The sequence below is a fragment of the Oncorhynchus mykiss genome, chromosome 28 (genome assembly GCF_013265735.2).
Source record: "Oncorhynchus mykiss isolate Arlee chromosome 28, USDA_OmykA_1.1, whole genome shotgun sequence".
In the NCBI taxonomy this organism is placed as follows: Eukaryota; Metazoa; Chordata; class Actinopteri; order Salmoniformes; family Salmonidae; genus Oncorhynchus; species Oncorhynchus mykiss.
This window is the reverse complement of record NC_048592.1, coordinates 19460459-19475646: the sequence shown is the minus strand read 5'-3', so window position 1 is coordinate 19475646 and position 15188 is coordinate 19460459. Positions and strand designations below refer to the sequence as shown.

General features: G+C 43.2%; 1 protein-coding gene across 1 annotated transcript; it reads left to right on the top strand.

Annotated features, from left to right (window-relative positions):
- Nucleotides 1–3229: 3229 nt before the first annotated feature.
- On the top strand, nt 3230–5812 carry tmem70 (transmembrane protein 70). Its single transcript, XM_021589409.2, has 3 exons — nt 3230–3573; nt 3998–4109; nt 4226–5812. Exons 1-3 carry the CDS (start codon nt 3391–3393, stop codon nt 4672–4674), a joined length of 744 nt encoding a protein of 247 aa, XP_021445084.1. The 5' UTR covers nt 3230–3390; the 3' UTR covers nt 4675–5812.
- Nucleotides 5813–15188: the final 9376 nt, after the last annotated feature.

Sequence of the window (15188 nt, the reverse complement as noted above, 5' to 3'; positions counted from 1 at the left end):
AGTATTCAGACCCCTTGACTTTTTCTACATTTTGTTATGTTACAACTTTATTCTGAAATTTATAAAATTGTATTTTTCCCCCTCAATCCACACACAATATCCCATAAATACCAAGCAAAAACTGTGTTTCAGAAAATGTTTCAAATGTATAAAAAATAAATATCATATTTACATAAGTATTCAGACCCTATACTCAGTACTTTGTTGAAGCACCTTTGGCAACGATTACAGTCTTGAGTCTTCTTGGGTATGACACTACATGCTTGGCACACTTGTATTTGGCTAGTTTCTCATATTCTTCTCTGCAGATCCTCTCAAGCTCAGGTTGGATGGGGAGTGTCGTTGCACAGCCATTTTCAGGTCTCTCCAGAGATGTTAGATCGATTTCAAGTCAGGGCTCTGGCTGGGCCACTCAAGGACATTCAGAGACTTCTCCCGAAGCGACTCCTGTGTTGTCTTGGCTGTGTACTTAGGGTTTTTGTCCTGTTGGAAGGTGAAACTTCGCTCCAGTCTGAGGTCCTGAGCACTCTGGAGAAGGTTTTTATCAAGGATCAGTGTGTACTTTGCTCCTTTCATCTTTCCCTCGATCCTGAATTAGTCTCCTAGTCAGTCCCTGCCGCTGAAAAACATCCCCACAGCATGATGCTGCCACCACCATGCTTCACCGTAGGGATGGTGCCAAGTTTCCTCCAGATGTGACACTTGGCATTCAGGCCAAAGAGTTCAATCTTGGTTTCATCAGACCAGAGAATCTTGTTTCTCATGGTCTGGGAGTCATTTAGGTGCCTTTGGGCAAACTCCAAGCCGGCTGTCATGTGCCTCTTGAGGTGTGGCTTCAGTCTGGCACTCTAGCATAAAGGCCTGATTGGAGGATTGCTGCAGAGATGGTTGTACTTCTGGAAGGTTCTGCCATCTCCACAGAGGAACTCTGGAGTCCTATCAGAGTGACCATCGGGTTCTTGGGTCACCTGTCTCGGAACTCTACGGACAATTCCTTTGACCTCATATCTTGGTTTCTGCTCTGACATGCACTGTCAACTGTGGGACCTTATATAGACAGGTGTGTGCCTTTCCAAATATTGTCAAATCAATTGAATTTACCACAGGTGGACTCCAATCAAGTTGTAGAAACATCTCAAGGATGTTCAATGGAAACAGGATGCACCTGAGCTCAATTTCATGTCTCATAGCAAAAGGTACGAATACTTACGTAAATAAGGTATCTGTATTTTATTTGTAATAAATTAGCAAAAATGTCATAACTGTTTTTGCTTTGTCATTATGAGGTATTGAGTGTAGATTGATGAGGGAAAATGACATGTACTCCTGCTCCCCCTGTCCGGCGCTCAACATCGCCAGATTATTAGGCACAACTGCCACCATCGTTACGTGCACCTGCGCCTCATGAGATTCACCTGGATTCCATCACCTTCCTGATTACCTACCCTATATCTGTCACTCCCCTTGGTTCTTCCCTCAGGCATTATTGTTTCTGTTTCATGTATAACGCTATTCGTGTTTCTTGTTTGCTCCATGGTTTATTTATTATAACATTTTTACTACCTGTACTTGCTTCCTGACTCCCAGCCTACACATCACAGAAAACAATAATTCAATAAATTTTAGAATAAGGCTAAAGTCAAGGGGTCTGAATACTTTCCGAATGCACTGTATTAGCGATCGCACAATTTAATGTGCATCCCACCACCTACCGTGCGGGATGGAAACACGATTCCCAAATAATGGAACAAACTACCAAACTACCCCCCCCCCCCCAAAACAATAAACTAAACTAAACTAAACCAAACAAGAGAGTTGAAACGATGAGACAAGATCGTAACTACCAATTGCATATCACGAAAATGTGGAGAAAAAGGGGGTAAAATATATTTAAAAAATATATAACAATTCATAATAATAATAATAAAAATAAAACAGATCTGATCCCTACACAGGCTCAAGGGGAGCCTGGGAGGACGGGTCTTCCAGCAGCAGTACCCCTGGCAAGTCTTCAGATGTAAAATCCTTAAGTCCCAAAAACTTTTCTGCGGCAGCCACAATATTATGTCTAGTTTCTTAGATTTCTTTGAGACTTGTGCAGTTAAGTTCATAACTGTGACAATGAACCCCACAAAATCCACCTTTTTAACACACAGGGTATATTTTGACTGGCAGTAAACATTTACTATAGGCTGTGGTGAGTCCACTACCATATCTTCAATAGCATCACTTGTTTTCTCAATTATTTTAATCAGCTCCGCATACGAGATTCGACTGACCGCTCTAAGTTTTGCCACCTCAATCTCCTTCACCCTTACAGGGCACTCCAGGAACTCGGAATCATGATCTCCACCACAATTGCAACACTGTTGTCCTTCTACACACCGTTCTTCAGTAGACTCTGCCCATCTGCACATACTTGAAACATGGCCAAATCCTTTACAATTCTGACCTGCAATGGTTTGGGGACAAAAGCTCTTACAGCTTAAATTACATAACCAAGCTTCAAATGTGTAGGTATTTTCTCTTGAACAAAAAACAACAGGGCCGACGGACTTTTTTCTTTATTTAACCAGCAGGTCAGATGCCTGGCACCAACCACACCAGGAATTATGTTCAGGTATTCTACCTGAACATCTGTCGTCACTCCCGAGATTGAGATGACTTCGTTGACGGGTGCTCTATTCCGAAGTTCAAAACACAAAACGTATGTTTTCTGTTTTCCAGATTCTTTTGAGGCTCACTGCAATCTTCCTATATTCTTCATAAATACAATTAATCAAAATAAGACCGCTCCTAGTCACTCTGACAGACTCCACTTTTTCCAGCGCATACTTCACCATTTGACACCTCAAACGGGCCTCTCACATATGCATTCTTACCCAACAAACGCATCCCATCACGAAGCGATTCATTATCATTCATAAACTTATCAATTTCCTTTTTGTTCCAGTTTTCGATACTACTGTTGTCCATTCGGAACATTCGTCTTCACCAACTCTGTTCAACGTGCTGCTTGATTCGAACTCAGCATCCACTTCCGTTATCTTCCTTCATCCAAGGACAGCGACATTGATCTATCTCCATTTCTAAGTAGTCTATTTTCTTATTCACGATCGCCTGATCTATTCTACTGACCCGGTTGGACATGAGGGTCACCAGGAGGGATTAGCCAATGAAGTTGGAAGTCCCACCCAGTTGACTACATTAAAATGGTGCGGCCTTCTGGCCACTAGGGGGTCTCCATGGTCCCGTGTCCGTATAGCCTTTCTCACAGAATAAGAAAGTGGGTTGGGTTTGTAGGCTTCTGTTGTAAATGCTAGTTTCAGTTAGCTAACTAGGTAGTCAGCAAAGAAGCTAGCCAAGGCGGCTTAACTTTATTATTTTACAATGTTTCAGCTTCACTTTGCACGTGGATTACGTACTTGTATTTGGCAAACGTTTAGTATCCAATTTGCTGCCCTCCGACGTGGGAGGCCTGCTTCTCACGCGTGTAGAAGGCTGCCATTGAAGACACAAGAGCAATTGTATCACACTGCCAAAAGGTCGTTTCTCAATGATGGGTCTAACAAGGTATTTGGCTTTATTCCTTTCTCTCTCAAATGTATCAGCTACTTCCATTCAATGACTATATGTCCTATCAGCCATTTTTTTTCCATATGAAATGATGTCATGTTCGCTAGCTGACTAGCTAGTTATTGGCTCTGCGTTCGATAATTTATCAATTACAGCACTATGTCTGACTTCATGCTCTGCAGATTAGCCTGGTTGTACAGGCCAGTGCGTTAACTTTTAAAGTGCATTAGGTATTCAATTAAAATCTACAACTCCTGTGCATGATTGAATGATGCAATATTATAACAATTTCTTCAAGACCTCATTCTAAAAGGTCATTCTTGAATGGAGGTTATTTTAAATGGATACCTTCTATGTTATAAATTGTAGCAGACATTGAATGTAAATAAATACTTTACCATTTGTGTCCATCTCTGCCCAGGTACAGTTAGCCTCCATACAGCGGATGGACCGCAACTTGTCTACATCCTCCACCTGCCACTCTGAAGAGGGGAAGCTGATCTATTCAGGGAGCCTCGGCAACGCTGTTCGAGGTATTACTTTATTATCATCTCATTATTACCATCATCAACATCGGTGATATCACTGCATAACTAAACATAAATTGCACCTTTTTAATAATACTGTATTTTCTGTCTGTTTGTTGCAGGTGTGAAGATGTTCTCCTACACCAGTAGCGGGGCCAGCCTTTGCGTGATGCCATACATCCTTCTGAAGACGGGCATCGGTGTTCAGAGTCTGGTGCTGAAAGGTGCCTTCTGCGGTGTCATCGGTTTCTTTACATTCCTGACTCCCATCATCCTCCACATCATCACCAAAGGCTATGTGGTCCGCCTGTACCACAACCAGGACACTGACACGTACACAGCTGTCACTTACAATGTCCTCCTGATGGAGAAAAAGACTGTGTTCCGTCAGAGTGAGGTCAAGATACCGAGTGTCAGCAAAATGTTAACCACATTCTATGCCGACAAGAAGTCTATGCTTGTGAACCCGATGCTGTTCCCACTTCCTCATGACTATAACCACCTCATGGGTTACGATAAGCCCTTTTCATTTGATACGGAAGACTTGGATGATAATCCAAATAAAAGTTAATTGATTTCTACAGATAATGCCAATGGCAGTCTAAACTGCTGAATGGTGTGTGTGTGTGTGTGTGTGTGTACGACTAACTTAAAGTGTAGTCGCAATAGCATATTAAAGAGAACCATTGAAATGTTGGTGACTAGGAAGAGGTCATGTACAGATGTAGAGGAGTATTATGGTAAAAAAAAGGCTAATGGATAATGTCATTGTTGGAAAAGTACATTTCACCTGATTTTTTTTTTGTGTTTTTCTGCTTCAAACAATGCCTCTTCAGAAAAACACTGCCAGTTTTCTGATGGAAAAATGACAAGTTCCTACTTATGTTTTGGGCACTGTCTAGCAGTTTGTATATTGCAGGAAAACAGGAGACTGGCAGTCAAACCATTGAGTATCTTTCAATTTCAGTTGCAATAATTACCATGATTTTTCAAATCCTGGGTATTGTTTTAAGTGTTTTGGCTGCTTATGGACAGAGATTGCTTTGCTTTTCAGAATGTATCGAAGCCTGGTATACTTGGCATGGTAGGACAGCACTTTCCATATACTTATCTAGTGTGACCAAATAGAGAAGAATGTACATTTTATAACATTTAGATAAATTTAGTAAGGTAATACCAGAACTACTACGTGTCTGGAAGTTGTTTGCTATATTTAATCTTACACTTTTACCAGGGGCAATGTATAAATCTTCTGAAAATGTCACCCTGCAACAATGGAGTGACAGTATTTGCAGTTACCTACTCAGTGATTTCATGTGAGAATTTAAGTTGATTTATTTTTCAATATACATTGTAAATACTTTCTAGTCTTGTTGCATTCATGACAGTTCAAACAGCCTTGGGCCTAACCCATAGCTAACACACTATCCTTTAGTTTAACTTCCAGTTGATCCACATTGGTTTCCGGGTGTGTGTCTGGTATAAGAATTGGAAGTACATCGAATTTTCCGAGACAGATTACTTTTGCAGGAATCTGAAAATATGTAACATTCTCAAAGGAGGTATCAGAACATTTATATCGATCCTCTAGTCCAGCTTTTAGAAATTGTATGCTGTTTAATTTAACTTCTGATGGTTGCGTGTGAGATACTCCATACCTCTTTGCAGAATCCCTACATGATACCATTCCTTTTTATCTCAGGGCCTATGGTGGGTTCCCAAAAGTGAGTACTGTTCTTACTGTGGAAAACCACATTCTATGAATTGTAAAAAAAAAAATAGAGTCGGGTCCAAAATTATTGGCACCCTTGATAACTCAAAGGCTGCAGGTAGCCTAGTGGTTAGAGTGTTGGACTACTAACTGGAATTTGCAAGATCAAATCCCTGAGCTGACTAGGTTCAAATCTGTTGTTCTGCCCCTGAATACGGCAGTTAACCCACTGTTCTTAGGTTGTCATTGAAAAAAATAATTTGTACTTAACTGACTTGCCTAGTTAAATAAATAAATTTAAAAAATGAAATAAAGATGAGGAAAAAAGACTAAAATATGACAAATACTGAGCTATATTTTATGCAACAAACAGAAAAAGTACAATTATATTATTTTATACTAATACAATTGCTCAGAGAAAGATAAATATTTGTTTTTTCCCAAAAATATAGGGGTCAAAATGATTGGCACCTCTGTTTTCAATATCATCTTCTGAGGATAACCGCACTGAGCCTTTTTCTAAAATATTTTATGAGATTGGACAACACATTGGGAGTGACCTTAGACCATTCCTTCAAACATGATTTTTTTTCCAGATCCTTGATATCCTTCGCCTGTTCAATTCAAACCATAGGTTTTCAATGGGGTTCAAGTCCAGAGACTGAGATGGCCATTGCAAAATGTTGATTTGTGGTCAATTAACCATTTCTTTGTGAATGTTGATGTGTGCTTGTGGTTATTAACTTGCTGGAAGATCCACTTGTGGCCAAGTTTCAGACTCCTAGCAGAGGCAACCAGGTTTTTGGTAAAAAATATTCTGGTACTGGGTAAAGTTAGTGACGCTGTTGACTAGTGATGCACAGATATGACATTTTTGGCAGATACCGATATCTGATACTTTCCTTGCCGAAAAAAACAATACCCATATTTAAAATGTAGTGGCCTTTTAAGCATTCTAGTACAGTTAAATAGTTAACACACACACACGTGGACGCAGCGGTCTAAAGCACTGCATCTCAGTGCAAGAAGCATCACTACAGTCCATAGGGACTCCATGTGTAACTCTGTTGTTGTCTGTGTCACACTGCTTTGCTTTATCTTGGCCAGGTAGCAGTTGCAAATGAGAACTTGTTCTCAACTAGCCTACCTGGTTAAATAAATGTTAAATAAAAAATAGGGAGGCGCACAATTGGCCAAGCGACGTCTGGGTTTGGCCAGGGTAGGCCGCCATTGTAATTAAGAATTTGTTCTTAACTGACTTGCCTAGTTAAATAAAGGTTACACACACACGTCACACTGACCAAAAAGTTATTTTGTAAAACATAATCAAAACCAATTTATTTTGTTTACTTGCTTTGCTATTTCGTTGTTCATTTGTTCAGTCGTTTCATTCTCAACCAGGATTTGATCATACATGTAAAGCAGGGAAGTTTCAGCTCTCTGTCCGTGGCCTCTCTTCCTCGGTGCGCACTGTCACTGTGTCTGTTTCCATATTGACCAGCTGTGTATGTAACATTTCACGTAAACCCTGTTACTTGTCTGCATCAAAGTAGCGGTCCTTGTATTTAGCATCGAGCATGGTGTCGACCCAGTAAAGAGAGAATGCCACCGAATCGCTTGTTCACGGCCTGTGTCGGCAGTTTTGTTGAGCAGGTGTTTCAATGCCATGACAGAGGGTATCACGTCTGCTGCAGACGCAGTTGATGAGCTTATTTCTCCAGTCAGTTGTTTGAATGGAGCTAGGTGTGTGTTCATGTTTCCAAGTTTCAGACATGTTTCAAATGCCATTGAAATGGCAGCAGCGGTATGACAACCAGCACATTCATGAGCAAGAAATACAATTTTCCTCAGTACGAAATCCTCAAAGACCCACTCTGCTGTCAGACTCAGCATGCTCATGGAGCTGATATAGATGGTCCAAATGTCAGTCATGAAGCTAATAGCGGTGACGCTATTTCTGTGTAACTCCGGTAGGGCAACATCTGAAAAATAGCGCACTTGGTAGGGTGCTCCGGTGCTCGACCAGTCGGCGAAAACCAACATCACCCATGACAGAGAATGGTTGATTGTCAAGGGTAATGAATTCCATTATCTTGGCGTTAATGGATTTCGCCATTGAGTTGTCTCGCTGAAATGTTCTTACTCTTTCAAATGACTGCTCAACTTGTTGACTGCTCGATCCACACTACAGACATTGTGGGCTAGGCTAGGAATGCTGTGTTACACGTGTAGCGCAACATTTTACATGGTGTCATTACATCCTTGTAAAACGTTATAAAGGTATGCACTTCAGCTTTGACATCAATTCAAATCAAATCAAAGTAGATTTTTTCCTGGATGGCAGGCAGCTTAGCCCCAGTGACGTACTGGGCCGTACGCACTACCCTCTGTAGTGCCTTGCGTTCGGAGGCTGAGCAGTTGCTGTACCAGACAGCGATGCAACCATGCTCTGGTGTTGCAGCTGTAGAACCTTTTGAGGATCTGAGGACCCATGCCAAATCTTTTCAGTTTCCTGAGGGGGAATAGGATTTTTTGTGCCCTCTTTATGACTGTCTTGGTGTGTTTGGACCATTCTAGTTTGTTGGTGATGTGGACACCAAGGAACTTGAAGCTCTCAACCTGCTCCAGCCCGATGATGAGAATGGGAGCGTGCTCGGTCCTCCTTTTCCTGTAGTCCACAATCATCTCCTTAGTCTTGGTTACGTTGATAGATAGGTTGTTATTCTGGCACCACCCGGCCAGGTCTCTAACGACCTCCCTATAGGCTGTCTCGTCGTTGTCGGTGATCAGGCCTACCACTGTTGTGTCGTCTGCAAACTTAATGATGGTGTTGGCCACGCAGTCGTGGGTGAACAGGGAGTACAGGAGGGGACTGAGAACGCACCCCTGAGGGGCTCCAGTGTTGAGGATCAGCGTGGCAGATGTGTTGCTACCTACCCTCACCACCTGGGGGCGGCCTGTAGGGAAGTCCAGGATCCAGTTGCAGAGGGAGGGGTTTAGCCCCAGGATCCTTAGCTTAGTGATGAGCTTTGAGGGCACTATGGTGTTGAACGCTGAGCTTTAGTCAATGAATAGCATTCTCACGTAGGTGTTCCTTTTGTCCAGGTGGGAAAGGGCTATGTGGAGTGCAATAGAGATTGCATCATCTGTCGATCTGTTTGGGCGGTATGCAAATTGGTTTCTGGGATAATGGTGTTGATGTAAGCCATGACCAGCCTTTCAAAGCACTTCATGGCTACAGCCATGAGTGCTACGGGTCTGTAGTTTAGGCATTTAGGCAGGTTGCCTTAGTGTTCTTGGGCACAGGGACTATGGTGCTCTGCTTGAAACATGTTGAACATTTCAGTGAAGACCAGTTGGTCAGCACATGCCCGGAGCACACGTCCTGGTAATCCATCTGGCCCGCGGCCTTGTGAATGTTGACCTGTTTAAAGGCCTTACTCACGTTGGCTACAGAGAGCGTGATCACACAGTCGTCCGGAAAAGCTGATACTCTCATGTATGCCTCAGTGTTGCTTCCCTCGAAGCGAGCATAGAAGGGATTTAGCTCATCTGGTAGGCTTGTGTCACTGGGCAGCTCACGGCTGTGCTTCCCTTTGTAGTCTGTAATAGTTTGCCAGCCCTGCCACATAAGACGAGTGTCGGAACCGGTGTAGTACGATTCAATCTTAGCCCTGTATTGGCGCTTTGCCTGTTTGATGGTTCATCGGAGGACATAGCAGGATTTCTTATAAGCTTCCGGGTTAGAGTCCCGCACTTGAAAGCTGCAGCTCTACCCTTTAGCTCAGTGCGAATATTGCCTGTAATCCATGGCTCTGGTTGGGGTATGTACGCACAGTCACTGTGGGGACGTCCTCGATGCACTTATTGATAAAGCCAGTGACAGATGTGGTGTACTCCTCAATGCAATTGTAAGAATCCCGGAACATGTTCCAGTTTGTGACAGAAAAACAGTCCTGTAGTTTAGCATCTGCTTCATCTGACCACTTTTTATAGACCGAGTCACTGGTGCTTCCTGACTTCATTTTTGCTTGAAAGCAGGAATCAGGAGGATAGAATTGTGGTCAGATTTACCAAATGGAGGATGAGGGTGGGCTTTGTATGCCTCTCTGTGTGTGGAGTACAGGTGATCTATATTTTTTTCCCTCTGGTTGCATATTTAGCATGCTGATAGAAATTAGGTAAAACTGATTTAAGTCTCCCTGCATTAAAGTCCCCGGCCACTAGGAGCTCCACCCCTGGCTGAGCGGTTTCCTGTTTGCTTATTTCCTAATACAGCTGAGCACGGTCTTGGTGCCATTGACCGTCTGTGGTGGTTAATAAACAGCCACGAAAAGTATAGATGAAAATTCTCTTGGCAAATAGTGGGGTCTACAGTTTATCATAAGATACTCTGCGTCAGGCGAGCAAAATCTAGAGAATTCCTCAGATTTCGTGCGCCAGCTGTTGTTTACAAATATGCACAGACCAAGCCCCCCCCCCCCCCCCCCCCCCCCCCCCCCCGTCTTACCGGAGTGTGCTGTTCTATCTAGCCGGTGTAGCGTATATCTTGCTAGCTGAATAGCCATGTCATCATTCAGCCACGATTCCATGAAACATAAGATGTTACAGTTTTTGATGTCCCGTTGGTAGGATTTTATGATCGAACCTCATCTAATTTATTGTCCAATGATTGTATGTTGGCGAGTAATATTGACAGTAATGGCAACATTCCCACTCGCCTTCTCCGGATCCTTCTGAGGCACCCCGCTGTAACGGTCATCGTATGAAGGAGAAGAGGAGGACCAAGGTGCAGCGTGGTACGTGTCCATATTTAATCAAATGAACACGGGAATAACAAAAATAACAAAGAGAAACAACTGAAAACAGTTCTTGTTGGTGCAGACACACAACAGAAAACAATCACCCACAAAACACAATAGAAAACAGGCTACCTAAATATGGTTCTCAATCAAGGACAACGATTGACAGCTGCCTCTGATTGAGAACCATACCAGGCCAAACACAGAAATAGCAAATCATAGAAAAACTAACATAGACAACCCAACTCACGCCCTGACTACAAACAAAGACATAATAAAATAACTAAGGTCAGAACGTGACAGTACCCCCCCCCCCCCCCAAAGGTGCGGACTCTGGACGCAAAACCTAAATCTATAGGGGAAGGTCTGGGTGGGTGTCTGTCCGCGGTGGCGGCTCTGGCGCGGGACGTAGACCCCACTCCACCATAGTCCTTCTCCGCCTCTTTACCCGCCTCCGTGGCCTCTTTAACCCGGCGACCCTCGCCGACGACCTCGTACTGGGGACCCAAGCCACGGGTCCAAAATGGACGGGAGATTCCGGCAGCACCGGACGGATGGGAGATTCCGGCAGCACCGGACAGGCGGGAGACTCCGACAGCTCCGGAGTGAAGGGCGATTCTGGCAGCTCCTGGCTGACTGGCGGCTCTGGCAGTTCTTGGCTGACTGGCGGCTCTGGCAGCTCCTGGCTGACTGGCGGCTCTGGCAGCTCCTGGCTGACTGGCGGCTCTGGCAGCTCCTGGCAGCTCAGGACAGACGGGAGACTCTGGCAGCTCCGGACAGACGGGAGACTCTGGCAGCTCCGGACAGACGGGAGACTCTGGCAGCTCCGGACAGACGGGAGACTCTGGAAGCTCCGGACAGACGGGAGACTCTGGCAGCTCCGGACAGACGGGAGACTCTGGCAGCGCTGGGCATGTGGAAGACTCTGGCAGCATTGGACAGGCGGGAGCACCTGTAGGGAGGAGACGGAGAGACAGCCTGGTGCGTGGGGCTGCCACCGGAGGGCTGGTGCATGGAGGCGGCACCGGTTAGACCGACCGTGGAGGCGCACTGCAGGTCTCGAGCACCGAGCCTGCCCAACCCTACTTGGCTGAATGCTCCCGGTAGCCAGGCCAGTGCGGCAAGGTGGAATAGCCGATACGAGGCGCTGCTATGTACCGCACCGGGGACACCGTGCGCCTCACTGCCTAACATGGTGCCTGCCCGGTCCCTCTCTCCCCACGGAAAGCACGGGGAGTTGGCTCAGGTCTCCTACCTGACTTAGCCACACTCGCCTCCACCCCCAATACATTTTTGGGGCTGCAGCCTGTGCCCAGGGTCCATTATATTTATTTATAACTCAGAACACTAAATAATAAAACTTCAAAGAGAACGAAATGAAACCGAAACAGTCCTGTACGGTGCATACATAAAACACAAAATAGAAAATAATCACCCACGAGCACAATAGAAAACAGGCTACCTAAATATGGTTCTCAATCAGGGACAACGATTGACAGCTACCTCTGATTGAGAACCATACCAGGCCAAACACAGAAATAGCAAATCATAGAAAAACTAACATAGACAAACCTCCCAACTCACGCCCTGACCATACTAAAACAAAGACATAATAAAAGAACTAAGGTCAGAACGTGACACCCGCTCTGTGTACTCTGTACCTGTGTCTCTTTCTCTTGCAAATGACGGGGATGTCGGCCTTGTCGGGTGTTCGCAGTTTATCCTGTGCTTCCTGCTTGTTGAAGAAAAAAATCTTAGTCTAATCCGAGGTGAGTGATCGCTGTCCTGATATCCAGAAGCTCTTTTTGCCATAAGATATGGTGGCGGAAACATTATTTACATAATAAGTTACGGTTTTGCACATCAGCGTTAAACTAGACATAGGGTCGATGTTGCCATTTTTAGCTAATATCGTCGGATTCACAATATATTCACCGATATATCGTGCATCCCTACCGTTGACCTTTAACAAGGGTCCCAGGACCAGTGGAAGCAAAATAGCCCTATAACATTAAAGACCCATAACCATATTTTACAGTAGGTATTGGGCTATTTTCTGCGTATGCATCTTTCTTTCGACGCAAAACCCACCACTGTGTTTTCAAGTCATCTGATGATAGCACTGGTTTTTAATCCAAATCCATACCATTTAGCATACTACAGATGTTTGCATTTGTTGGATGATATGAAAATAGAGCTCTTTGGCCATGCACACCAGTGGTGGGTTTTGGCTCAAAACATACATGCATATGCAGAAAATAACCCCATAAAATATCATAATTAAATAAATATGTCCATACAATATAGATCAGTATTTGTGTTATTTATTTTATACAGTATTTCTCATCTTTGTCAAGGGTGCCAATAATTTTGTACCTGATTGTACATATTTTCTCAGACACAAATAGCTTTGCCTCCATGGTTAGTCCCCCTCCCACGGTACACCTCCTTGTGAAGGGTTTCTGCGACATGTCATTAATAAGGATCTGAGTTATTAATGTGTTGTCCCATTATCATGCCTCATTACAGGGGAATTATGAGGTCTTCTTCGAACTGTGGAATTTAGACAACACCCGATCTGTGAAAAACTTGAAAGTCAACATCACAGCTGAAGTGAAATAGGGGGGATGCATGTTAGTGGACATTCTCATCATTTTGTTAGAGTAGTGTAAAATAGGTATAGTTAAGTTTGCATTCAGCTAAGCTTTTTAAATACTACTTCATTACGATGTATGCTATTCCTGATCAGACATAACTAGGACAAAGTAACTCAAGCGTTCAAAGGTTCTAATTTGGCAAATCCAACCTAACATGCCAACAAACGTCATATACTGTACTTGTGTCAGAATATTGAGTCACAAATGTTTGTGATGGCTAAATCCACTAGGGTGCACTGTAAGTCCAGTAAAATGAGAAACAAGCCAGTGTGGTGTCCCATACTCATGAAACAAATAACAAAATATCTTATAGGACTATGTAGCTATGGAATTAGTCATTCAGGAAATGTCATCTTGTTAATAAAAAAATTGCCTTTTACTGTTTGGACAAATCGTGGACATACAGTGCCTTCAGAAAATATTCATACCCCTTTTTCTCACCCATCTACACACAATACCCCATAATGACAAAGTGAAAACATGTTTTTAGACATTTTTGCAAATTTATTGAAAATGAAATACAGAAATGTCTCATTTACATAGTATTCACGACCCTGAGTCAATACATGTTGGAATCACCTTTGGCAGCGATTACAGCTGTGAGTCTTTCTGGGTAAGTCTCTAAGCTTTGCACACCTGGATTGTACAATATTTGCACATTATTCTTAAAACATTTCTTCGAGCTCTGTCAAGTTGGTTGTTGATTTGCTAAACAGACATTTTAAGTCTTGCCATAGATTTTCAAACTGATTTAAGTCAAAATTGTAACCAAGCTACTCAGGAACATTCAATGTTGTCTTAGTAAGCACCTCCAGTATATAGTTGGACTTGTGTTTTAGGTTATTGTCATGCTGAAAGGTGAATTCATCTCCCAGTATCTGGTGGAAAGCAGACTGAACCAGGTTTCCCTCTAGGATTTTGCCTGTGCTTTGCGCCATTTCGTATCTTTTTTTATCCTGAAAAACTCCCCAATCCTTAAAGATTATAAGCATACCCATAACATGATGCAGCCACCACTATGCTTGAAAGTCACCATTGGCCTCATGTTGAAATCCCTGAGCGGTTTTCTTCCTCTCTGAAAACTGAGTTAGGAAGGACACCTGTATCTTTGTAGTGGCTGGGTGTATTGATTCACCATCCAAAGTGTAATTAATAACTTCACCATGCTTAAAGTAATATTCTATGTCTGCTTTTAAAAATGTTCACCCATCTACCAATAGGTGCCCTTTGGAAAACATCCCTGGTCTTTGTGGTTGAATCTGTGTTTGAAATTCACTGCTTGACTGAGGGACCTTACAGATAATTGTATGTGTGGGGTACAGAGAGGAGGTAGCCATTAAAAACTATGTGGAAAAAGTCAAGGGATGTGAATACTTTCTGAATGCACTGTATTTTCAGCCTGTGAGGATCAGCCAGAAAGGAAAGCCTGAGACACTGCCTCCTCCCTAACTCCCCACCCAAGCCTGCCAGCCGAACATTTTGGTCCTCCGCTGTGACTCATGGGGATGCACATTATCAGCTGCTGAGTATTGTCATTCATTGAGGAACTGACCTGATACAGATCTGATTTCTGTATGCACTTCTCTAACCAAACATGAAAGGATGGAACAATATTCAGATATAAAAAACTCCAGGACACAATACTGTCTAGGACCTTTTTGATATAATTGTAATGATCAGATAAATTAGCTGTGTATATGTTACTGCAAATGTTTGGTACGTTGTGTGTGATTGCTAGGGAACATTACCACAAATGTTTGGGTCATTGATTTAATTCAACAATGTTTTTGAGATCTGATTTAATACATCTCTGCTCTTTTCGTATGACATGATTTGAATTAAGTAGTAGCTGCAGCTCCTTCCTCTTGTTAGTAACAATGATAATGATATTCAGCCTGTGTTTGTTTAATTGCAA

What these genes read in the sequence shown, in the direction of transcription:
- tmem70 (XM_021589409.2), top strand. Translation starts at nt 3,391, where the DNA reads ATGTTTCAGCTTCACTTTGCACGTGGATTACGTACTTGTATTTGGCAA. An exon ending in TCAATGATGGGTCTAACAAG is followed by an intron (nt 3,574 to 3,997) that starts GTATTTGGCTTT and finishes ATCTCTGCCCAG; the next exon opens with GTACAGTTAGCCTCCATACA. An exon ending in CCTCGGCAACGCTGTTCGAG is followed by an intron (nt 4,110 to 4,225) that starts GTATTACTTTAT and finishes TGTTTGTTGCAG; the next exon opens with GTGTGAAGATGTTCTCCTAC.